This window comes from Schistocerca piceifrons, chromosome 5 (assembly GCF_021461385.2).
Source record: "Schistocerca piceifrons isolate TAMUIC-IGC-003096 chromosome 5, iqSchPice1.1, whole genome shotgun sequence".
In the NCBI taxonomy this organism is placed as follows: domain Eukaryota; kingdom Metazoa; phylum Arthropoda; class Insecta; order Orthoptera; family Acrididae; genus Schistocerca; species Schistocerca piceifrons.
Genome location: NC_060142.1, coordinates 273610599 through 273637225, shown reverse-complemented (window position 1 = coordinate 273637225; position 26627 = coordinate 273610599). Strand labels below are relative to the sequence as shown.

At 43.3% G+C, this 26627-nt stretch overlaps 1 protein-coding gene across 3 annotated transcripts in view; it reads right to left on the bottom strand.

Moving 5' to 3' along the window:
* Positions 1–26627, bottom strand: part of LOC124798409 (GATOR complex protein WDR59) — a 283785-nt gene that overhangs the window by 203450 nt on the left and 53708 nt on the right. For all 3 annotated transcript variants that reach the window (XM_047261802.1, XM_047261803.1, XM_047261804.1), the window contains exons 4-6: positions 13590–13794; positions 2906–3039; positions 2673–2822 (exon numbers count right to left, since the gene is read on the bottom strand). In XM_047261802.1, coding sequence (XP_047117758.1) covers positions 2673–2822; positions 2906–3039; positions 13590–13794 — 489 coding nt within the window. The remainder of the gene's footprint in view (positions 1–2672; positions 2823–2905; positions 3040–13589; positions 13795–26627) is intronic.

The window sequence follows — 26627 nt, the reverse complement described above, 5'->3', positions numbered from 1 at the left end:
CTGTTTAGAAAGCTGACAATTTTTTCAAGGTTTCTACTGGTAGTCGTGGACCAGTCCCCTGAAGCAGGTATTGTGAGTTAAACTGGTCGTCAGCCACACTGCAAAATACAGGTAGTATCTTACATTTCGCAAAGCTTTCAATGTGTGCCAACAACTGACAAGTTACTAAGACCTAACAGATTTATAGTATCTTTGACATTGTGTGGATTGTTTTCCTTAAGTATGTAGGGATTAGGCTTCCTTTTATGGTTTCTATCTCACTCATTAATTATGATGTACATTTGCTGAAATATGATGGATTTGTTTGTTTCAACCTTTGTGTAGATTTCGGTGGACATCAAGAACTTATTCTGTTGGACTGACCTCTAAAAATCTACATAAAATGATGGACTAAACAGATGATCAAATCAAAAGTGCCATTTTAAAAAAAAGTCGTTCTGGTATTTGCCATTTTAAAAGAAGCCTTTCTGATATTTGCCATTTTAAAAGAAGCCATTCTCATGTTTGCCATTTTAAAAGAAATTATTCTGGTATTTTCCATTTTAAAAGAAGCCATTCTGGTATTTGCCTTATGTATTTCAGAGAAACCATACTGACTTAACCGGCGGTGAGGGACCTTGCAGATCATTTCCTGTGCATTCTTGTTGTCGCAAGTCTTCCTGTAGTACATCCTCCCATCTTGCTCTTGACTGGTCTGCCCCACAGGTGCTTATCGTCTAACATTCCTGTCAACACTACTTGTGGAATAGCATCATCTGTCATTCTTGCAACATGTCCAGCCCATTTTAGTCACCTAACCTTTGCTTTTTGTAGAACATCAGGCTGATTCATCACACCATTTTCCTCCATTCTTTTTCTTCCTTCATTGGCCCAAAATTCTTTACCATGATCTTTTTCTCAAACACAATCAGTTTTTCTCTATCACTCTTGATGGTATTCAATGTTATTATGCCAGATAACAGCATTGGGGCAATTGTTGTATTGTATACTGTTATTTTAACTTTTATTGAGATTACCCTTGATTTCATGATAGGTTTTAGGCACTTATACAATGTGAAAGCATTAACAATTTGTTGGTTTGCTTTTAGCTGGACATTACTTCTCTGGCTGAATTATGATCCCAAGTATTTAAAGTTCCCAACTATCTTAAACTTCATCTCTTCAATCTGTAAATCCCCAGTCATATTATAGTTCATCCTTCTGCTTGGTTCCATCCCTTCTATCTTTTCTGAGTTGATTCTCAAGCCCACATTACTTGCACTACTGCTCAGGTCCTGCACAGTTTTTATCATTTCTTTTTCTGACTCTAATACAGCTGTCATTTCATCTCCATACGCTAGCACTTGCAGATTAAAAGGGAAATCATATACTGAGGTGATAAAAGTCACGTGATACCTCCTAATACCGTGTCGGACCTCCTTTTGCCTGGCGTAGTGCAGCAATTCGATGTGGCATGGACTCAACAAATCCACTGTAGAAATATTGAACCATGCTGCCTCCGTAGTCATCCACAACTGCGAAAGTGTTGCCGGTGCAGAATTTGTGTAGCAACTGACCTCGCGATTATGTCCCATAAATGTTTCATGGGATTCATGTCAGGCACATGCATTGTCCACAATGTTCTTCAAACCAAATGCAAACAATTGTTGCCTGAAGACATGGTACAGTGTCATCCATAAAAAATGCATCATTTTTTGACAACGTGAAGTTCACGAATGGCTGCAAATTGTCTCCAAGTACTCAAATACTATCATTTCCAGTCAATGAGTGATTCAATTGGACCACAGAACCTAGCTCATTCCATGTAAACACAGCGGACGCAATTATGCAGCCATCATGAGTTTTCACAGTGCCTCGTTTACAACTTGGGTCCTTGTCTTCGTGGGGTCTGCACCGCACTTGGACCCTACCGTCAGTTCTTACCACCTGAAATCGAGACTCATCTGATCAGGCCAGTTTTCCAGTTGTCTAGGGTCCAACCAATTTTGTCACAAGTTCAAGAGAAGCGTTGCAAGCACTGTTGTGCTGTTAGCAAAGGCACTCATGTCAGTTGTCTGCTGCCATAGTCCATTAATGCCCAGTTTCACCATACTGCCCTTAACGGATACATTCATCATACATACCACATTGATTTCTGCAGTTATTTCATGCAGTGTTGTTTGTCTGTTAGCACTGACAACTCTACACAAACGTCACTGCTCTTGGTATTGGCAGTCTTGGCATACTTCTGACACTGTGGATCTTGGAATATTGAATTTCCTAATGACTTCCAAAACGGACTGTCCTGTGCATCTAGCTTCAACTTTCATTCCATGTCCAAAGTCTGTAAATTTCTATCATGTGGCAATACCCACATCAGAAACCTTTTCACAGGAATCACCTGAGTTCAATGCACTGTCCTTTTATACCTCGTGTACACAATACTACTGTCATCTGTATAAGTACATATTGCTATCCCATGACTTTTGTCACCTCAGTGTAGAAAATATAAATCTCTGTGACCCAGTAGGAACTTGCATTATCATCCTGCAAAATGTCAATCTAGGGTCTAAACCAATTCACCGTGATAACTAGTATCAGACCAAAAAATCAGCTAATATGGCTGACACTGCTCTGGCACAATCATAAAAACTAGTAAATTAGGTAAATTAAATTTGTAAGTATAAACTTACCGTGTACCGAGCTCGCCATACAGGTGAAGAGGTTGTCAAGATATTTTCAGCTCTTCTAGGATTTGTAATATCAAAAAACTTCACAGTGCAGTCCTGACTAGATGTGGCAAGTTGATTTTCATGATTGGGGCTCCAATCCAAACCATGTATCTACAAAAACAATGGCTATTAGATAAACAGATTAGAATGGACTGAAAAATTTAACCAAATGCTTCAATTATGAGAAAAGAAACCTTTGATAAATGAGCAGCAATGTACTGTACAGGTGCTGTTCCTTTTCTTTGGTCCCATAACTTGACATCTCCGTCATGTGCAGTTGCAAGGAGATATCTGGACAGACGATTCCATCTCACTTGTGACGCCCCCGCTGAAACATATTATTACACAATTAAACTACTATCTTCACATAACTTACAATAGACAGTTAGTACCATCACATGAGCTACACAACCAACAATGTCAGAGGGAGGGATGGAGGGAAGGATGGTCATCATGATGGTCATGGTGGTGGTGGTGTGTGTGTGTGTGTGTGTGTGTGTGTGTGTGTGTGTGTGTGTGTTTTTATAATTGCATCCAACGTAATATCTGAAATACATTAAAAATGGCTAGCAGGGAATTAATGTAGAAGTAGCTGTAGAATGCACAACGTTTTAAAAGTGTGTGCAAATGTGCAAACCAAAGTGAGGAAGAATGGGGAGTAGTAGTATAGATTTCAACCAAATTTGGCACACAAACAGCAAATTTCACAAGTACCAGCTCCTATAAGAACAGAGATATGGGCAAAAATTTGTCTGGATGACAGACATATTGTGGGAGTAGTATCGGCCTGCTTCATCAGTGTGTTTTATGTTTTGTAGTTGGGCAAGGCTGAGATGGACAGAGGAGGGGATGGTTAGAGAGAGGGAGCAGGAGGCTGTGGATGGGGAGAGGGGGTAGGAGGAGATGGAATGAGAGTTGGGGGAAAGGGGGGAAAGACAGAGAGCAGTGGGATAGGATATGGGCAAAGAGATGTGGGTCGAAGGATATGGGAGGAGAAGATGGAGAGGGAAGAGGAGCAGATGGATGGAGATGGGAGGACGAGATGGACTGGAAAGTGGAGTAAATAGGCAGAGATGGGAGGAGGAGATGGAGATGGACATGGACATGGAGATGGAGGGGGAGGGGGAGGGGGCCATGGAGGGAGAGAGGAAAAGGGAGGGGAAGGAGTTGGATGGGGTGAAGGACAGAGAAGGTGGGTAAGAGATGGGCAGAGAGAGGGGGAGGAGGAGACTGAGAGACAGATAGAATGGGCAGGAGGAGATGGATAAACAGATGATGAGGATAATGATGATATTTGTTTTGCGGGACAGTCAACTGCGTGGTCATTTGCACCTGTGCAAATGCCCAATATCTTCACTGTTCAGTCTCACCACTTTCCCGAATGATGTTTAAATGATGAGGACAACATAAACACCCAGACCCAGGATGGAGAAAATCCCCGACCCAGCTGGGAATCGAACTCAGGAACCCCTGATGGAGAGACAGCAACGCTAGCCACTAGATCACGAACTGCGCACGTGGACAAATAGAGGTGAGAGGACAATGTGGGCGGAGATGGGGGGGAGGAAGAGGTGGACACAGGGAGAGGGGAGGAGGTGTGTGCAATATTATTGTTGAATACATATGGGAGCGAAGCCATGGGGAAAAGGTTAGTATATTTACCTGTGTGTGTGTGTGTGTGTGTGTGTGTGTGTGTGTGTGTTAGTGTTTTACAGAGAGAGAGAGAGAGAGAGAGAGAGAGAGAGAGAGAGAGAGAGACTTTGAGTATTGCTCAACTTAAAAATCTCTCTCACTGTGTTGACCTGAGGATGAGATTAGCAGCATATTTTCATTCAATAATGTCTTATGGCATAATCTTCTGGAGCATTGCAGATACGGTCAGAAATGTATTTATTCTAGAAAGGAATACAGTAACATTATGTATGAACATCTTGCACAAAACATCTCAGGGCCTTGGAATTCTTACGTACATGGCAAAACATAATGGTATTTGTTGTTAAACTGAGAGTGAACCGAGGATGAACTGAGCAAACAAAAACCACAACAATACATGTAAAAATAATGTCTATGTCTATAGAGAGTGTGAGCTACTACCAAGCCCCCCCCCCCCCCTCCCCTCCCCCCGCCCACCATTAGCTCCGCATATAGTGAAGGGAGATGAAAATTTAACAGTTGTGGGGGATGGAATTCGATAGTAGGAAAAGGGAGAGAAGGAAAAGCAGTAGGTGAATACTGAATGGGGGTAAGGAATGAAAGGGGAAGCCGCCTGATAGAATTTTGCTCAGGGTATAACTTAATCATAGCTAACACTTGGTTCAAGAATCACAAAAGAAGGTTGTATACATGGAAGAATCCTGGAGATACTGGAAGATATCAGATAGATTATATAATGGTAAGACAGAGATTTAGGAACCAGATTTTAAAATGTCAGACATTTCCAGGGGCTGATGTGGACTCTGTAGATTAAAACTGAAGAAACTGCAAAAAAGTGGGAATTTAAGGAGATGGGACCTGGATAAACTGACTAAACCAGAGGTTGTACAGAGTTTCAGGGAGAGCATAAGGGAACAATTGACAGCAATGGGGGAAAGAAATACAGTAGAAGAAGAATGGGTAGCTCTGAGGGATGAAGTAGCGAAGGCAGCAGAGGATCAAGTAGGTAAAAATACGAGGGCTAGTAGAAATCCTTGGGTAACAGAAGAGATATTGAATTTAATTGATGAAAGGAGAAAATATAAAAATGCAGTAAATGAAGCAGGCAAAAAGGAATACAAACGTCTCAAAAATGAGATCGACGGGAAGTGCAAAATGGCTAAGCAGGGATGGCTAGAGGACAAATGTAAGGATGTAGAGGCTTATCTCACTAGGGGTAGTAGTAGTAGTAGTAGTAGGGGTTTTTTGGGTGCACGGTAGCAAGGTCTTCAGCGCCCGCTCAGTAACATAGTGAGACGGGTGTCAAGGAAATACTCAGAACAGTAAGATAAAACAGAACATAAAACACATTGTAACAAGCTTTGAAAAAGATGTGCTTACCCACGCCGAAGTGTGGGACAAAGCATGGTGTCAGCAGTAAAACATGGACAACACAGGAAAAAAGTGGTAGAGGGAGCTAAAACAATGTAGCAGATGGAAGTGGCTGGCTGACCGCAAGGAAAAAAGGGAGGAGTCAGCCACTCTGCAATACACTAAAACCTCCAGCCTAAAAGTTGAGGTCAGAGTCCAGACACATCACAAAACTTTAAAACCCTAGACACACACGTCTCATCGTTAGCTAAAACACAAGGCAGATCCCCATCAACTTGTGTTTCTGCCCTGGCATCATGGTATAAAATGGAGTCTTTTAAAATGTGCCGGACAGAGATGTGCACACCACAAGCATCACAAAATGGAGGATCCTCCCGCCGTAATAAAAAGCTATGTGTGAGAGGACAGTGCCCGATCCGAAGAAGTGTGAGGGCCACCTCTTCCCGCCTGAGCAACCGGCAGGAGGAACGCCACAGCCGAGGTGTTGACTTTACCAACCGCAGTTTATTGGTCGTCACCGCCAGCCATTCTTCCTCCCACAACTCCGTGCACTTCCTGTGGAGTGCAGAGAAGACAGACTGCAAGGGGATAGGACACTGGACCACACCCTGCTCTCTGCAGGTCTCCTTGGCAGCCCAATCGGCCTGTTCATTACCCCATATTCCTACATGACCGGGCACCCAGCAGAAGGATACCTCCTTACCCCACAAGTACAGTTGGTCATACATCACCTGGGCCATCTCCTCAATTGGGTACAGATTCTGCAGTGATTGTAAGGCACTAAGAGAATCGGAGCAGAGAAGAAATTGATCGTCCCGAACACGATTCATCTGCTCCAGTGGCTTCAGGATTGCGTGGAGCTCCGCTGCGAAAACGGTATATTCATCAGGGAGGCAAATCTGGGTGACATGATCAGGGAACACCACAGAACAGCCTAGGAAATTCTCCTGTTTGGAGCCATCAGTGTAAATGATGATGAAACTGTGATGCACATCTAAAATGTTAAAAAACAGAGATTGAAATCTAAAATCTGGTGTGCTATCTTTCTTAAAATTAGTCAAATCTAAAATAAGTTTGGGTCTCCGGAGGAGCCAAGGTGGAAATCCGCTCCAACCACGACGTAAAACACGAAAACCAGCCATAGACATCGCAGTGAGGCAATCCTGTGCGTGAATCCCATAGGGCTGTGTCGTACATTGCCAGTTATGAAATAACCGTGCCAGAGGAGGCTGAGCAACGGTACAGTATGCAGGTGTGTATGGTGTGGACAAAGTTTTATACACCTGGCGCACTGTAAGTAGCCGTTGGCGCATATGAAGTGGTGGTTCACCAGCCTCTGCACACGGCTTAGTATGGGGCTAGTTCGAAATGCCCCAGTGGCCAACATCTTTAAGTAAGAAGACCTCGCAGACCCATACACCGTGCACCCATAATCAAGCCGAGATCGCACAAATGCTCTGTAAAACTGGAGCAGACAAGTCCTGTCAGCTCCCCATGTACTGTGGCTAAGACATTTTAAAATACTTAAAGCCTGAAGTGACCGTCGTTTCAGGTCTTTAAGATGAGGTAACCACATAAGCTTCGAGTCAAAAATGAGCCCCAGAAATCTCACTGTGTCTTTAAAAGTAAGAATAGTGTCCCTCATCCTCAACTCAGGAAAGGTTAAAATCAAATGAGAACGGTGAAAAAGAACACATACGGACTTCTTGGTGGAAAACTTAAAACCACTCTTCTGTGCCCAGTCATCCAAATGTCTAATAGTAAGTTGCAACTGATGCGTTGTCGTTGCAAGGCTTGAAGAAGAGCAAAACAAAGAGAAACCATTCACAAACAAGGAACACTGGACAGGACTTTTCACTATGGATGTACTGCTATTAATAGCGATGGCAAAGAGAGTCACACTTAAAACACTACCCTGAGGGACACCGTTCTCCTGCTCAAAGTGATCAGACAGGACGTCACCAATTCGGTATCTAAAATATCGTGGCGAGAGGAAAGACTGAATAAAAAGAGGAAGAGAACCAGGAAAACCCCATTCATGAATCTGCTCCAGGATGAGACGCCTCCAACTGGTATTGTAGGCCTTCTCAATGTCGAAAAATACACCTAGAAGGTGATGATGGCATAGGAAAGCTGGTTGTACAGCCACCTCCAGGAGGGCAAGGTTATCGAAGGTGGAAAGATACCTCCTGAACCCACACTGAAAGCGACTAAGGAGTTGCCAGGATTCTAACATCCAGACAAGGCGGCGGTTCACCATCTGCTCCAAGGTCTTTCCCATGCAACTAGTGAGGGCAACACTATGGTAGCTGCTCGGGCTTGTGCGGTCTTTCCGAGGTTTTAAAAAAGGAATTAAAATTGCATTGAGCCACGAGTCAGGAAAGTGACCTGGCACCCAAATGGCATTAAAAAGTGCAAGAAGGATTTCTTCGTTGCGCATTGTGAGGTGCCACAGCATACTGTAATGGATCCTGTTGTGACCAGGGGATGTGTCACGAGCTGCAGACAATGCAGAATCCAGCTCCCATATAGAAAATGGGCAGTTGTAAACTTCATGAGAGGTGGACTGGAAGTCCAGACTACACCTCTCAGCAACCGCTCTATGGCACTGGAAACCGGGCTCCTGACTGGTTGTTGCAGTAACTGTGGCAAAATACGCTACCATAGTCTGCGCAATGTCTCGTGGATCCGTGTGGAGAGTGCCGTTATTCATTACAGAAGTCATGGGGCACCTCCCTCCTCTGCCAGAAATTCTCCTGATGGTCTGCCACACAATGGAACTTTTGGTGGAATGATTAATGGTGTTCAGGAACTTTTGCCACGACCTCTTCTTGCTCTCACAAATAATGCGGCGACATCTTGCCCTCGCCACCCGAAAGGCCGCAAGATTCTCAGCAGTCGGCCGACACTGGAACCAACGCAGAGCCACAAGCCTGGTCCCGATTGCAGAGCGGCATTCGGCACTCCACCAAGGGACAGGTTGCCTCTTCTGGTGGCCTGTGAACTGTGGAATGGATGCTGCAGCGCCGTGGTGGACCGTTTTGGTAATATGATCTACCCACGCCTCAGCATTCGCACAGTGTTCGAACTGGGCCAACTGGCTATAAAGTGTCCAGCACCGATCTTGGTGGTCTCCTTTCGGGGCCACGCCATCTGGCAGGTGAATCCAGATTGGGAAATGATCACTGCCGAGCAAGTCAGCAACCACTTCCCAGTGAGCACTGGCGGCAAGAACTGGAGAGCAAAGCGAGAGATCAACGGCAGAGAATGACCCAGTCACTGTGCAGAAATGAGTGCTTAGTCCTCCATTGAGCAAGTAGGCACAGGATGACAGGAGAAGCATCTCAATTGCTCTACCCCTGGGACAGGGGACAGAGCCCCAGAGCACGTTGTGGGCATTAAAATCACCACAAATAATGAATGGCTGGGGGAACTGTGTAAGAAGATCAGTGAGAGCCACTTCATCAAGTGCATCATGTGGGGGCAAGTAAAGCGAACATACAGTCAATGGATGACGCACATGCACGGACACAGCGACAGCCTGTAAAGTCGTCGTAAGCAAGAGAGGCGAGGAGTGGTAGTCCGTCCTGACGAAAATACCTACGCCTCCTCTAGCTCTCTCTCCACGCAGATCGTCCTTTTTGTGGAGCGTATAGCCTCATAGCTCAGAGGAGTACGATGGATGGAAATAAGTCTCTTGGAGACACACACAGTGGTCTACCCTGAGAGAGTAGACGAAGTTCCTTCACATGCGTCCTGAACCCTTACAAGTTTCACTGAAGGGGGGGAGCCATCTATGATGGGGGTAGCACCTTTATCCTGTCTCTCCGATGGGGCGGGGAGACTGCAGCAGGTGGAGGGGCAGGTGTGGGGCGAGATGATTGCCCCACACATACGTCGTATTCCATCAACTCTGGGGAAGAGTCAGATGAAGCCTCACATAAAACAACACCTGCATGGTCAGACGATTTACCACGGGATTTGACCCGCTGGTGCTGCTGTACAGAAGCCTTCTGCAGTTTGGTGGGCTTTGGGGGAGCTGACGTGGGAGTGGTAATGGCCGTACTGGGCTTCGGAACAGCCTCAGCTGTTGGAGGCACCAGGGGCTGGCCCAATTTCGCCACTGTACCTTTGTCTGCCGTTCGAGTAAGGGCTACAGGCGCTGAAACGCTGGCTTCATTGCAAGTGCATTGACATCTGCAGGTGTTAACGCCAACACTCATCACCTGTGTCTGTGTTGAGGCATCGGCTTTTGCAGTAGGCTTATGATCCACGGATGCAAACGATGTAGCAAATGTGGGAGGTTGCATCGACTTGTAGATCTTTTTGGCCTCACCATAGGGGATACGCTTGGTTATTTTTATGTCCTGGACTTTGCGTTCCACTAAAAATATTCGGCAGTCCCTACTCCAAACAGGGTGGTTTCCAGAGCAATTGATACATTTGGCTGGAGACGAGCAACCAACTCCTTCATGAGCAGCCTTACCACAGTTGCCACAAGTCGCTTCGCATTTACATCCTAAGGTGGTACGGCCAAAATGCTGGCATTTAAAACAGCGCATTGGGGTCGAAAAATAAGGCCTCACACTAAGGTGAAGGAAGCCAGCTTTAACATGTTCAGGAAGTTTCGTGCTACTGAAGGTCAGAATAAAGGAGTCAGATTTGACAAGATTGCCATCAACCCTCTTCACGATATGCTGGACATCAACGATACCTTCCAGAGACCACTCACGTTGCAGTCAACTAGGTCCCGGCATGTCACAACACCTTTGCTGTAATTCAAGGTGCTGTGCAGTTAAGTGTCTATGGCATACTCTCCAAGGCATTTAGCAGATTTGAGGTTAGTTGCTTGCTGGGAAGTGGAAGTTTCCACTAGCAAGGTCCCATTACGTAAGCGCTTCACCAATTTTAAGGAGCCACAGATTCCCTCCAAACCCTTTTGTATAAAGAAGGGCGAAACCTTCTCGAAACTACCCTCCTTCCGTTTCACAATGAGAAACACATTCTGATTACCATAATGCATTCTGTTAACCTAAGACTGGACTTGTCGAACAATTGCCGGAGTCAGTGGGACTGACTGCACAAGCCCTCTTAAGAGACTGGGTGTTAGAACCTTCCCGCGGCCCACCCTTTCCGCTGGGAGGAAGAAAAGAGGATGTCTAAGGATCCATCTCGGTCCCACACACAGCTAGGGAACTAGAAGTCCACCTAGACAGAGCCCCGCATGCCTAGGTAAGCCTTATACAACTGAGGTGCATCAGGTTCCCCAGAGGTTGCCCGCTAACGACTGTTCCACCTCAACAGCCACGCATCTCATCAGCGCACAGCACACCTTGAGATTGAGGGGTTGTTTATAGAGGTTTATTCCATCCTCGCGATCCGGGCGGTCAAGCCAAGATCCCCATTCCCTGAGACACACAACGTTCCACTGCCGGGCCGCACGGTGGTCACTGAAGTATGCCCAGAGCTTACAGTGACAGGGGACTGGTGGCGCTTACCAGTCCCCAGCTCAGGAACACCGGGGTTGCCAAGCCTGTACCTGACACCTGAATGCTGAGCCCCTGGGGGCTATGTCACTAGGGTGTGATAGATACTACCTACAAGAAATTGAAAGAGACCTTTGGAGAAAAGAGAACCACCTGCATGAATATCAAGAGCTGAGATGGAAAACACAACCTAAGCAAAGAAGGGAACACAGAAAGGTGGAAGAAGTATATAGAAGGTCTATACATGGGCATTGTACTTGAGGGAAATGGAAGAGGAAGTAGATGAAGATGAAATGGGAGATATGATACTGCGTGAAGAATTTGACAGAGCACTGAAAGACCTAAGCTGAAACAAGCCCCCGGGAGTAGGCAATATTCCATTAGAACTACTGATAGCCTTGGGAGAGCCAGCCGTAACAAAACTCTACCATCTGGTGAGCAAGATGTATGAGACAGGCGAAATACCCTCAGACTTCAAGAAGAATATAATATTTCTAAAGTGGGTACTGACAGGTGTGAAAATTACTGAACTATTAGCTTAATAAGTCACAGCCGCAAAATACTAACATGAATTCTTTACAGACAAATGGAAAAACCAGTAGAAGCCGATCTTGGGGAAGATCAGTTTGGATTCCTCAGAAATGTTGGAACACACAAGGCAATACTGACCCTACGACTTATATTAGAAGATAAATTAAGTAAGGAAAAGGGTACATTTACAACATTTGTAGACTTAGATAAAGCTTTTGACAATGTTCACTGGAATACTCTCTTTCAAATTCTGAAGGTGACGGATATCAAATACAGAGGGCAAAAGCCTATTTACAATTTGTACAGAAACCAGATGGCAGTTATAAGAGTTGAGGGACATGAAAGGGAAGTAGTGATTGGGAAGGCAGTGGGACAGGGTTGTAGCCTATCCCCAATGTTATTCAATCTGTATATTGAGCAAGCAGTATGACATTGAAATTCTGTAAGAGACAGCAAAGGACTTGGAAGAGCAGTTGATTGGAACGGACAGTGCTTTGAAAGGAGGATATAAGATGAACATCAACAGCAGCAAAATGAGGATAATGGTATGTAGTCTAATTAAATCAGGTGATGCGGAGGGAATTAAGATTAGGAAATGAGACACTTAAAGTAATAGACGAGTTGTGCTCTTTGGGGAGCAAAATAACTGATGATGGTCAAAGTAGAGAGGATGTAAAATGTAGAATGGCAATGGCAGGGAAAGTGTTTCTGAAGAAGAAAAACTTGCTAACATCAAGTATAGATTTAAGTGTCAGGAAGTCTTTTCTAAAAGTATTTGTATGGAGTGAAGCCATGTTTGGATGATAAACATGGACGCTAAATAGTTTAGACACGAAGAGAGCAGAAGCTTTCGAAATGTGGTGCTGAAGATTAGATGGATAGATCACATAACTAATGAAGAGGTATTGAATAGAATTGGGGAGAAGAGGAGCTTATGGCACAACTTGACTAGAAGAAGGGATCGGTTGGTAGGACATGTTCTGAGACATCGAGGGATCACCAATTTAGTATTGGAGGGCAGCGTGGGGGATAAAAATCGTAGAGGGAGACCAAGAGATGAATACACTAAGCAGATTCAATAGAATGTAGGGTGCAGTATTTACTCGGAGATGAAGAAGCTTGCACAGGATAGAGTAGCATGGAGAGCTTCATCAATCCAGTCTATGGACTGAAGACCACAACAACAACAACAACAACAACAACTGAATGTCAGAGTGTGGTGGTACAACTCACATTTCCTAGGTAACAGCTGATATCAATGTTGTGTAGCACTTCTATAAACTCAACCGTTACTTCATCACAGTTAACTAATTGACAACTTAAAAGATATGTGAAGGTGCACCATAATTGGGAAAACTGGACTGTTCATTTGGTATTGCTCAAATTTATAAAATTTTAAGCTATACTGTACCAAAATTAATATAAAATAGAAAGTATCATATTTTTCTTATTTGTTTCATCAAATATTTGTGTACAAAATTGAAATTAGGATATAATAACACAATATAACAAAAGTCAGGTGGTGTATTTAGAATTTTTCCAGAGAACCTAGTACATGAAAATCAAGGCTATGCATACTAAGTAGACTATCAGATTTTTCCTCTGTCTAGCTTTGTTAATTCTTCAGAACAAGTAATGTCTAGATCATTTTTAATTTGATTTTGTATTTTGACTACCACTGTAGTCCTTTGTGTTTCTCTCTCATGTAGAGAAGGGGTCTGTGATAGGTATTTTCTGCTTATTTTCTTTAACTGTAAAATGTATCATATTAGCATTAGCCAAATATGACTCTCTTCTATTTGCAAGGAATAATATGACAGTCACAAGAAATACTTACCCACAGCTGATAATGATAGGGCAGGTCGCCTCTGATCTCTCACATCCCATATGTGAATGAAGGTATCAATTGAACAGCTGGCCAATAAATTGGGATCAAAACGGTGCCAGTTGAGATCACTAATTACTCTTGTGTGAGCACGGAGTGAATGAGTCTGAACAAGATCACCATTACTCCATGACAATATTTCAACTCTCTGGTTGCTCTGTGAATACAAGAATAAAACAGTAATTCTACACATACCAAAAATCCAAAAACCACAAATATATACAAACACACACACACACACACACACACACACACACACACACACCAAGTGGCAGCAGGGGAACACACACAAAAAGATTTAACTTTTACAAGCTGCTGGCCCGAGTCACCCAGAACCCCAGGTTGGTGGAGACTTACTGGATGAGTAGAGCAACAACAATATGAAAAGGATAGACTGCCACTAACCACAAAGAGGAGGCAATGAGTGACAGACAGGCACACTGAAAAACAACTGCTATTATTTAGCAATCAGATTAAGTTCTTCATCAGACAAAGGAAACTCAGACAAAATAACACACACACACACACACACACACACACACACACACACACACACACACACATATTTCAGCTCACATGGACATGGCCACTTTTGTCACTGGGCAACAATACCCAATTGAGACTGCGTCTGAGGTGAGAAGCTATCTATGCAGGGCTGGGTGGGGGGGAGGAGGAGGGTTTGGGGGTAGAGAAGAGGTGTGTGGGGGAGGGGTGAGGCAGGGGTGCGCAAAGAAGCTATTGCTGCCTGTGGGAGAGCATATGGATGTGATAGGAACAGGATAGTGGGCAGCTAGTTGCAGCATCAAAAGGAAGTGCTGGGGAGAGGGGGACAAGAAAGGAGGGAAATAAAGAAGAGGAAAAGACAATGAATGTGCACTGGCAGGACTGAAGATATGAGTAGGGCTAGAGTGGGAAAGCAGGGAAGTGGACTGGTAGGTGGTGAACAGGGACTAGTGAAGGCTGGGGTCAAGGGGGGTTACAGAAACGAAGGATATATTGCAGAGATGGTTCCACCTGGGCAATACAGCAAATCTGGTACTCATAGGAAGAATCCAGAAGGCATGGGCTGTGACATGCTCATTTAAGTTGAGAACTTAGTGCTGAGAGGCATGCTCAGCAAATGGGAGGTCCAGATGTCTCTTGACCACAGTACGGTGGGTCATTCATATGGACATACAGCTTGTTAGTAGACATTCTCATGTAGAATGCAGCATTGTGGTCACAGCTAAGCTGGTAGATCATGAGGCTGCTTTTACAAGTGGCCCTGCCTTTGACCAGATAGGTGATGCCCATGAGAGGACTGGGGGGCAACAGGTCTTACATTGAGGTCAGGGTAAGTGTTGGAGAGAAGGCTCATGAATAGGATGGCATCATGTGGTCGCTCATTGCTGTACCATAGATTTGTTTGTAGGTGTTGCCTTCAAATAAGACATAATTGTGGATGATGATACAAATGGCCATGGTGTACAGGAAACAGGTTCTAAGTTCATAGTCAGTCGGACTTGGGAAACATATTGTTCATTAGAAGCAAGGAAAGGGCACTGGGGATGTTATTGGGGTGGGAGCTGGCATTGACAACGATGAGCAGCGTGCAGGGTGGTAAAGGAAATGGAAATGTAGAGAGTCAGTACAGGAAATGATTAGTCCTCTTCATGTAAGAGGGTAGGTTGCGTAAAGTATACTGAAGGTGTTGGTCAACAAGGGCAGAGATTCTCTCTGAGGGGGCACAGTAACCAGCCACAATGAGATATCCTTGGTGGTTGGGTTTATGTGTGTTAGGAAGCATGTAGATATAGAAGATGGGAGTGTGAGAAATGGTGGGGCTGAGGAGAGAGAGATACTCAGGGGAGTTGATCTGGAATGGACCTAGGTATTTAAGGAGGGATTGGAGATATTACTAGATATCTGGAATGGGGCCAGTGTGGCAGGGACTGTAGATGGATGTATCTGACAGCTGATGGAGTCCATCTGCCTGGTAATCGCTATTTCGTAGTCACAGTTGTGGAGCCCTTGTCGGCAGGTAGGATTATAAGGCTAGGATCAGCTTTTATAGGGTGGATTGCTGTTCTTTCAGCAGATAAGAAATTGGTTTCCATGTTGAGAGATTTGAGGAATGATGTGAAACAAGGTTTGAGATTAGGAAATTCTGGAAAGTTAACAAGGAATGATCTGCGTGCAGTATTGGTTTTGAATTGAGTCTGATTGGTTTGTTGGTTTGGATAGAGATGAAAAAGTGTTTCCACCGCAGAGTGTGACAGAAGGAGAGAAGGTCTTTAACATGTCTATTATGACTGAATCTGAGAGTGGGACAAAGTATAATGCCTTTAGAAAGGACAAATACTTCTGTGAGAAAGAGGTTTTTGGAGGAGAGGTTCATGACTGTGTTGTGGGTGTGTTTAAGCTCTGAGTTCTGTAAGATAGTGGAAAGTGAGTTTCTCAGGGTGTGCCAAGTTTGGTACAACTGAATGGCACATTTTGGTGGCTATGAGGGGGTTCACAGGAGGTTTGATGGAGGTTCTTGTAGTGGCGATGAATAGTGAGGGTCCAAATCTGGAATACAAGACCAATAGATTGTACAGTTTTTAAGGTGGTGTTGTGAATGCTGTTCTAGTTCCTGTAAGGCAAGAGTTTCAGTCTGGGAGATGGGATGCAGAAATTTGGGACTGCATAGCGGGAGGATTTTATGGATGAAGCAGAGGCAGCACAAGGAGTTTGTGCCTGGTTTACTTGGTCTAGCACACCTAGGTTGATGAGCATTATTGATTAACCAAAATTGAACAGATAAAGGTCAAAACAACCTTTGGTGAAATTACAATCTACAGTGGCAACATTAGGAGTGCAATGGAAATTCCACTGTTAAATGCAGAAGAGAGAGCAGATAGGCAGAAAGAGTACACTGAAGGCCTCTATGAGGGGGAGGAACTGTCTGACGACGTGACAGAAGAAGAAACAGGAGTCGACTGGGAAGTGATATCAGAATCAGAATTTCTAAAATCAGTGAGGGAATTGGCAACAAAATGACTGATCACGTTGAAGTGTAGAACTTATAAGACTGGCGATATACCATCAGACTTTTGGAAAAACATCATCCACACAAATCTGAAGACTGTGACAGCCACCAGGTAAGAGTGTTATTGGGCAATCAGCTTAACAGCAAATGCATCTATGTTGCTGACAAGAAAAATATACAGAAGAATGGAAACAAAAATTGAGGAGCTGTTAGATGATGGTCATTAGATGGTGATTATTTTCGTTTCAAAAAAGGTAAAGTCTCCAAAGAGGTTGGGCTGACATTGTTGTTGATAATGGAAGCAAGATTAAAGAAAAATCAAGATATGTTCATATGATTTGTGACCTGGAAAAAGCATTTGATAGTGTAAAATGGTACAAGATGTTCAAAATTCTGAGAAAAATAGGCATAAGGTGTAGAAAAATAGCGGTAATATATAATACGTACAAGAACCAAGAGGGAACAATAAGACTGGAACACAAAGAATGAATTGCTCATATAAAAAGGGTATAATGTGGGGATTTGCCTTTACTATTCAGTGTATAAACCGAAGAAGCAATGACAAAAATAAAAGACAAGTTCAAGAGTGTGATTAAAATTCAAGGTGAAGGGATATCAACGATTAGATTCACTGATGACATTGCTATCCTTAGTAAAGGTAAATAAGAATTTCAGGATCTGTTAAATGGAGTGAACAGTCCAATGAGTACTGAATATGGACAGAAGTAAATCAAAGAAAGATGAAAGTAACGAGAAAGAGCAAACATGAGAACAGCAAGAAACATAACAACAGAACTGTGTATCAGAAAGTAGACATAGTCACAGCAATGTGGTACTTAGGTGGCAAAAAACCAATAACAGATAGAGCAGGGAGGGCATAAAAAGCAGAGTAACGTTGGCAAAAAGAGCACTCCTGGTCGAGAGGAGCCCACTAGTATTGAAAACAGGGCTTAGTCCGAGGAAGAACTCTCTAAGAATGTATGTTCTATGGTAGTGAAACATGGACTGTGGGAAATCCAGATCACAAGAGCATCAAAGCATCTGAGATGTGACACTACAGAAGAACGTTGAAAATTAGGTGGAGTGATAAGGAAAGGAATGAAGTGGTTCTCCACAGAATACATGGTAAACTCTGGCAAGAAGAAAGGATAGGATGTGGTAAACACTGGCAAGAAGAAAGGATAGGATGACAGTACATCTGTTAAGACATCAAGGAATAACTTCCATGGTACTAGACGAAACTGTAGAGGGTAAAAACTGTAGAGGAAAACAGAGATTGGAATGCAGCCAGAAAATAACTGAGGAATTGAGGACGTAAGTTGCAAGTGCTACTCTGAGATGAAAAGATTGGTACAGGAGAGGAAATCGTGACAGGCCACATCAAACCATCCGACAGATGACCTCTCTTTAAAAAAAAAAGGGAGGGGGGTATTGTTTGGGGAAGACAGCTTGGAGCTGGAGATGAGTAATTTGATGGTCAGGTCATTTGGGGGGGGGGGGAGATTCCATGAGCTAGGCAACAATGCAATAAAAGTATGAGGGACTGGGGTTCTGGCTAGGGATTGGAAAACCTTTCAGTATTGTCACAGAATAAGGATCCATGGTGGGGGGAAAAAAAGCCCATAACATTACATAAAATATGTGTTTATATCACATAAACCTAAGCAAGACAAACTATGTGAAGTATAGAGGGAAAAAGGTTGAGACAGTCACTGAAGGGGATTGTGATGATGATGATTGGTTTCTGGAGCACTCAACTGCACGGTCATCAGTGCCTCCACAAAGTCCCAATTTTTACACAGTCCGATCTAGCCACTGTCAGGAATGATGATGATGATGATGATGATGATGATGATGATGATGATGATGACGACGACGATGAAATGATGAGGGCAATACAAACACCCAGTACCTGGGCAGAGAATTGTACCCAGGACCCCATGATCCAGAGGCACTACACTAGCCACTACACTACGAGCTGCGGAAGAAGAGCATTGTGATAAAAAATAAATGGACAACAGCTGCAAAAGGCACCATCAAACTAAATGATGCACTTGTAACCATCTCAACAACAAAACAATACGAACGGAACTCCATAAGCAGGTAATTCCAGGGCAAGTGCGAATTTCACAACCACTCACCAGTGATGCAAATGCCCCTAGCAGGAAAACGTGGAGCCAAAGCCATTTAACTTAAGACTATAGAGCAATGGAAGGAAGTCATTTGATTGAATGATTCTTCTTTCACACCATTTCCCACATCTGGCTGGGTTTACACCCCAAGAATGATACAAGGTAGGGGTTCAGTGATGGTTTCAGCAGATATATCATGGGATTCCATGAACTTTATGCTTACTCTACAACGTCACATTACTGCCAAGGATTATATGACCATTTTGGCTGATTAGGTCCATCCCACGGTACAATGTTTGTTCCCAAATGGTGATGCTGTGTTCCAAGATGATGAGGCCCCTGGTCACGCAGTCCAAATCACCCAGAACTTGTTTTGTGAGCACGAGAATGAATTGTCGCATATGCCATATTATTGAGCTTTTTTCATCTACTTTGGAGAGGATAGTGTGTGACTGCTATCTACCTCCATCATCATTAAATGAATTTACAACAATTTTGAAGGAAGAATGGTATAATTCCATTGAAAATCATATGTTGTTGTTGTTGTTGTTGTGGTCCTCAGTCCTGAGACTGGCTTGATGCAGCTCTCCATGCTACTCTATCCTGTGCAAGCTTTTTCATCTCCCAATACCTACTGCAACCTACATCCTTCTGAATCTGCTTAGTGTATTCATCTCTTGGTCTCCCCCTACGATTTTTACCCTCCACGCTGCCCTCCAATACTAAATTGGTGATCCCTTGATGCCTCAGAACATGTCCTACCAACCGATCCCTTCTTCTGGTCAAGTTGTGCCACAAACTTCTCTTCTCCCCAATCCTAATCAATACTTCCTCATTAGTTATGTGATCTACCCATCTAATCTTCAGCATTCTTCTGTAGCACCACATTTCGAAAGCTTCTATTCTGTTCTTGTGCAAACTATTTATCGTCCATGTTTCACTTCCATACATGGCTACACTCCATACGAATACTTTCAGAAATGACTTCCTGACACTTAAATCAATACTGGATGTTAACAAATTTCTCTTCTTCAGAAACGCTTTCCTTGCCATTGCCAGCCTACATTTTATATCCTCTCTACTTCGACCATCATCAGTTATTTTGCTCCCCAAATAGCAAAACTCCTTTACTACTTTAAGTGCCTCATTTCCTAATCTAATTCCCTCAGCATCACCCGACTTAATTAGACTACATTCCATTATCCTTGTTTTGCTTTTGTTGATGTTCATCTTATATCCTCCTTTCAAGACACTGTCCATTCCATTCAACTGCTCTTCCAAGTCCTTTGCTGTCTCTGACAGAATTACAATGTCATCGGCGAACCTCAAAGTTTTTATTTCTTCTCCATGAATTTTAATACCTACTCCGAATTTTTCTTTTGTTTCCTTTACTGCTTGCTCAATATAAAGATTGAACAACATCGGGGACAGGCTACAAACCTGTCTTACTCCCTTCCCAACCACTGCTTCCCTTTCATGTCCCTCGACTCTTATAACTGCCATCTGGTCTCTGTACAAATTGTAAATAGCCTTTCGCTCCCTGTATTTTACCCCTGCCACCTTTAGAATTTGAAAGAGAGTATTCCAGTCAACACTGTCAAAAGCTTTCTCTAAGTCTACAAATGCTAGAAACGTAGGTTTGCCTTTCCTTAATCTTTCTTCTAAGATAAGTCGTAAGGTCAGTATTGCCTCACGTGTTCCAGTGTTTCTACGGAATCCAAACTGATCTTCCCCGAGGTTGGCTTCTACTTGTTTTTCCATTCATCTGTAAAGAATTCGTGTTAGTATTTTGCAGCTGTGACTTATTAAGCTGATACTTCGGTAATTTTCACATCTGTCAACACCTGCTTTCTTTGGGATTGGAATTATTATATTCTTCTTGAAGTCTGAGGGTATTTCGCCTGTTTCATACATCTTGCTCACCAGATGGTAGAGTTTTGTCAGGACTGGCTCTCCCACGGCCGTCAGTAGTTCCAATGGAATATTGTCTACTCCGGGGGCCTTGTTTCGACTCAGGTCTTTCAGTGCTCTATCAAACTCTTCACGCAGTATCGTATCTCCAATTTCATCTTCATCTACATCCTTTTCCATTTCCATAATATTGTCCTCAAGTACATCGCCCTTGTATAGACCCTCTATATACTCCTTCCACCTTTCTGCTTTCCCTTCTTTGCTTAGAACTGGGTTTCCATCTGAACTCTTGATATTCATACAAGTCATTCTCTTATCTCCAAAGGTCTCTTTAATTTTCCTGTAGGCGGTATCTATCTTACCCCTAGTGAGATGGGCCTCTACATCCTTACATTTGTCCTCTAGCCATTCCTGCTTAGCCATTTTGCACTTCCTGTCGATCTCATTTTTGAGACGTTTGTATTCCTTTTTGCCTGTTTCACTTACTGCATTTTTATATTTTCTCCTTTCATCAATTAAATTCAATATTTCTTCTGTTACCCAAGGATTTCTACTAGCCCTCGTCTTTTTACCTACTTGATCCTCTGCTGCCTTCACTACTTCATCCCTCAAAGCTACCCATTCTTCTTCTACTGTATTTATTTCCCCCATTCCTGTCAATTGCTCCCTTATGCTCTCCCTGAATCTCTGTACAACCTCTGGATCTTTTAGTTTATCCAGGTCCCATCTCCTTAAATTCCCACCTTTTTGCAGTTTCTTCAGTTTTAATCTACAGGTCATAACCAATAGATTGTGGTCAGAGTCCACATCTGCCCCTGGAAATGTCTTACAATTTAAAACCTGGTTCCTAAATCTCTGTCTTACCATTATATAATCTATCTGATACCTTTTAGTATCTCCAGGGTTCTTCCATGTATACAACCTTCTTTCATGATTCTTAAACCAAGTGTTAGTTATGATTATGTTGTGCTCTGTGCAAAATTCTACCAGGCGGCTTCCTCTTTCATTTCTGTCCCCCAATCCATATTCACCTACTATGTTTCCTTCTCTCCCTTTTCCTACACTCGAATTCCAGTCACCCATGACTATTAAATTTTCGTCTCCCTTCACAATCTGAATAATTTCTTTTATTTCATCATACATTTCTTCAATTTCTTCGTCATCTGCAGAGCTAGTTGGAATATAAACTTGTACTACTGTAGTAGGCGTGGGCTTCGTATCTATCTTGGCCACAATAATGCGTTCACTATGCTGTTTGTAGTAGCTTACCCGCATTCCTATTTTCCTATTCATTATTAAACCTACTCCTGCATTACCCCTATTTGATTTTGTGTTTATAACCCTGTAGTCACCTGACCAGAAGTCTTGTTCCTCCTGCCACTGAACTTCACTAATTCCCACTATATCTAACTTCAACCTATCCATTTCCCTTTTTAAATTTTCTAACCTACCTGCCCGATTAAGGGATCTGACATTCCACGCTCCGATCCGTAGAATGCCAGTTTTCTTTCTCCTGATAACGACATCCTCCTGAGTAGTCCCCGCCCGGAGATCCGAATGGGGGACTATTTTACCTCCGGAATATTTTACCCAAGAGGACGCCATCATCATGTAATCATACAGTAAAGCTGCATGCCCTCGGGAAAAATTACGGCTGTAGTTTCCCCTTGCTTTCAGCCGTTCGCAGTACCAGCACAGCAAGGCCGTTTTGGTTATTGTTACAAGGCCAGATCAGTCAATCATCCAGACTGTTGCCCTTGCAACTACTGAAAAGGCTGCTGCCCCTCTTCAGGAACCACACGTTTGTCTGGCCTCTCAACAGATACCCCTCCGTTGTGGTTGCACCTACGGTACGGCTATCTGTATCGCTGAGGCACGCAAGCCTCCCCACCAACGGCAAGGTCCATGGTTCATGGGGAGGGGGGGGGAAATCATATAGGACCTGTATTTATCTATTCCGAGATGACTGGAAGCTGTTTTGAATGCCAATTGGATTCCTAAGCTGCATTAGGCATGGTAACGTGTTGTGTTTTTGGCGTTTTCATATTCTTGTCCATCCCCTGTATCTAAATTATCTTTTGGGGATACTAATTTAGAATTAAAAGTATCAACTGAGCCAATCATTCCTCAAGACATTGCAATTTCACACAACTGCACTGTATGCAGCCTGTGGTGCAACATACATTATTACTGAATCAACTATGGAAATTCCTGCATAAAATAATATGCAAAATAAAGGAAAGGCAACCACTCACCTATAGCTGACTGATGTGTAATGCATAAAAACATACAAACGTAAACGGTATTTACACTAGCTTTTGAGCTCTTGCTCTTTCTGTAGTAAAAGTACAAACATTCACACACAAAACCACGTACACACCCAAATGTACACACCCACAGCCATGGGGAGACTGTTGATTGTCGATAGTAGTTGCCTGGGCAGATGGAAGAGGAGAGAGGTAGGTAAGGACGCATGGAGGGATGAGAGGGTAGCAGGATGTTGTGAGGCATGTGTTTCGACAGGTAATTTAGGAACTAAACAAAAAATATGTGAAAAGTTCAGTGGGTAGAGCACATAAGAGATCCTGACACCAGCAACTCCCTGCTTTCATACATTTTACCTATTCCACAAACTCCACAAACCTACCCTCTCACAGGTTTTTCCAACTGGTCTTTCCATTGGAGCTGGGTGCACTGCTCCCACAGAACGAATTTCCGCCTTTGTTGACCAAAACCTCCAAACTACTGTTTGTACATCCCATCCTGTTTCAAGACAGCACTCACTTCCTTCACCGCCTTTCCATAGCTCCAGTCCCCTTACCACAAGACTCCTTCTTGATCACTGTGATTCAATGTCCTTACACACCACCATTCCCCATGCCCATGGCCTTGTTGCTTAATTGTCATAGCCAACAACATTCTGATGCATAATTATTTATGTTTTGAAGATCAAATCTATGAACAAATCCCTGGTGCTATCATGGGTACTCACATGGCACCATCCTATTCTAACTTATTTATGTATCATCTGCCGGAATCCTTCCTACTCAGTTAACACTCTAGCTCAGATTCCGTGACGACGTTTTCACAATCTGGACTCACAGCAGGGACAGTCCTGCTCTTTTGGCAGGGGCAGTGTTGCTCTTTTGTCCATAACCTCAGCATCTACTCCAAGTATGTTTTATCTGTTATTTCTCAACTCAATGATCAACCTTCCTGGATGGTCTTTTCCACCTACACAGGTTGGAATTGTCTCTCCAGCATATCCCGTGCTCTAGCTGTGCCCCTGAACTAAACCTCCACTAACTTGTTTCCCACAGCCTCAGTCTAAATTTTCCCGTCTCTCTACACCACTCGTTCCCTGTCCAGATTGTACACTGCCTTCTCCCACCACTTCACACCCCCTCATCATCTCTCATCTCTCTCCCTCTCCCCTCCTTTTCCATCCATCTCCTTTTCTCTCTTTCCTCCTTGTCTTCCTTTCAATCACCACCTTCCTCTCCTTTACTTCTTCTCTCTCTCTCTCTCTCTCTCTCTCTCTCTCTCTCTCTCTCTCTCTCTCTCTCTCTCTCTCTCTCTCTCCCCCCCCCCCCCTCCCAACACTATCTCTAGCTTGTATGTACTCTATTCTCTGAACTCCTTTATCTTGTTGTGCAGCTGTTGAGTCATCTGTCAAAAGATCTGCCTCACACCATCCTGCTATACCCTCCCCACCTCATGCATCCTTCCCTGCCCCCTCCCCACCACCATCTACCCAGGCAACTGTTATTGATAATCAATGATTAATCTCGGTCCAGCCGTAGGTGTGTGCATTTGGGTGTCTGTCTGATTGTGTTTGTGAATGTGTACTTTTATTAAAGAGAGAGAGAGAGAGAAAGTACTGTTTTCTGTTGCATGTTTCTATGCGCCGCCCCTCAGTCAGTTACAGGTGAGTTGTTGCCTTTCCTTTATTTTTCGTATTATTAGTAAATCAGATTCACAGTGTTGTCCTCATCGTTTCATCATCATTCGGGAAAAGCGGCAAGACTGGACAGTGAAAAGATTGGGAATTTGTATGGGCACTGATGACTGTACAGCTGAATGCCCCACAAATCAAAAATCATCATCATCATCAACAACAACAACATCATCAACAACAACAACAAATATGCCCGTCCCAGGCACCTACTTCCCTGGGACTAGTGACCTGCAATGAAGAATGTCTGCATAAAAAAATTTCAATAACTCTACTGAGCTTAGCTTGCCCCTCGGTCTCCATAGTTCATCATCATAGTTCTTTTGTAGATTTTATTACACATTAGCTGACCACATCACTTGTTGTATATATGTCTCTCATTTTGCTACATCCTGAAAGCCCACTTCCTTTTGTGTAATTCACCTGTCTTAGGTGACAGATGGTCTGTCCTAGAGGGTTCCACAAATCTCTGCCCACCATGGCTCTGCCTTTTAGCTGACACAAGAACACTTATCTGATTAAATGTAGTGTGCACTGTGACACAAAAATACAGAAGCTGTTTGCATGGAAGGTCTAACAATGCTCACTTTGGGCTGGACCAATGGCATGCATGTCATTCTGTTGCTGGCTTCGAGAAACCATAAATACTTTAGACTACCATACGTATGTAAACACTTTAATTGGAATGGCAATTGACAAAATGTGTTGCTATCGGAGAAGTCTGCTTAATGACTGAGTTTTATCTCTGTGGTTCAAAGCATCAAAGGCTGGCACAAGTTTGGTTGCCAGTTCTCCCACTCAGCCTAGCTCACCCAAAACTGTATGATTATGTCCTTATTTCCCAGCTTAAGTGAAGAGGAATTTAGTGTCCCAACCAAGCACTTCAGAATCTGAGGACACACCACATCTGATACTGACAGTGCCGATTCTGAAATCACATTCAGATCATCATCACTGCATTGCTGCCAGAGCCTCCAACCAGATCTGGAAGTTTGGACTGGTTTTGTGGTAGGCCTGTAATTTTTTCAATTAGACAGTTATCTGGTAACTAAACATGTGTGGACAAGACAGACTAAAAAACAGTTTATTAAAATCATTTAGTAAATTGGATAGCAGCCAGTCAAGGAGCTTATTACATCCCAACTCATTTACCAATGGCGCGCCCAGAACAAGTGTGAGCACCATGTTTAGTAGGGTACACTAGCACTGCTAGCACTAGCACTGCTCATTTCCTCCAACTTTGGTTTCTTGTGAACTGGCAACATGATTTGAAGGAGTGGTGAATGACATTCAAGTTTGTCACTGGTTACAGTAGTACCAGAATGCTTTGGAATGTGAAATGTCTCATGCACAAAAATAAAGCACCAAAGGCAGCCACAATGATTTGTTTGGTAAGGGCAATGAAAATAACAGGATTTTGAAAGAAGGCAATTAAAAACATCAAGTTAGGAATACAGAAACAGTTGATTCATCAAGTCAAAAGACATATGACAAGGTCCTTAAACTGTGTCCTGTACCTAGAAGGTACAACACTGCCTACAGTTTTGTTTGTGCAGGTATGGCTTCTCTTAGTTCAGTACTGGTACAGTGGATTTTACCTCTGTGAGTTCTCTAAGAAACATATTCAGTGATCTATGAAAATCTCTTAATCAATCACTTTTTGTACAATTTTTCTCTTATTTGCATTTTCACACTCTCCTTTCACCACATCTAGGATAAGCTCTACTGCACAGTGTAATTCTTGATTCATCATCACGCAGTGATTCACTCTGAAGTACACACTCCATAGCCCACTTCCAGTTTGCTCATTTAGAAAAGTTTTTAAATCCCTTGTCACTTGACTAAATTACTAACATAGTGTGAACCAGTCTTAAGGTAACACTAGGTTAGCAACCCACTTTCTTGTTTATTTGCTACTTGGATCAATTCTTACTGCTGACGACCTCTGCACTTTACAACAAGACTGCTCTAGACAATCTTTG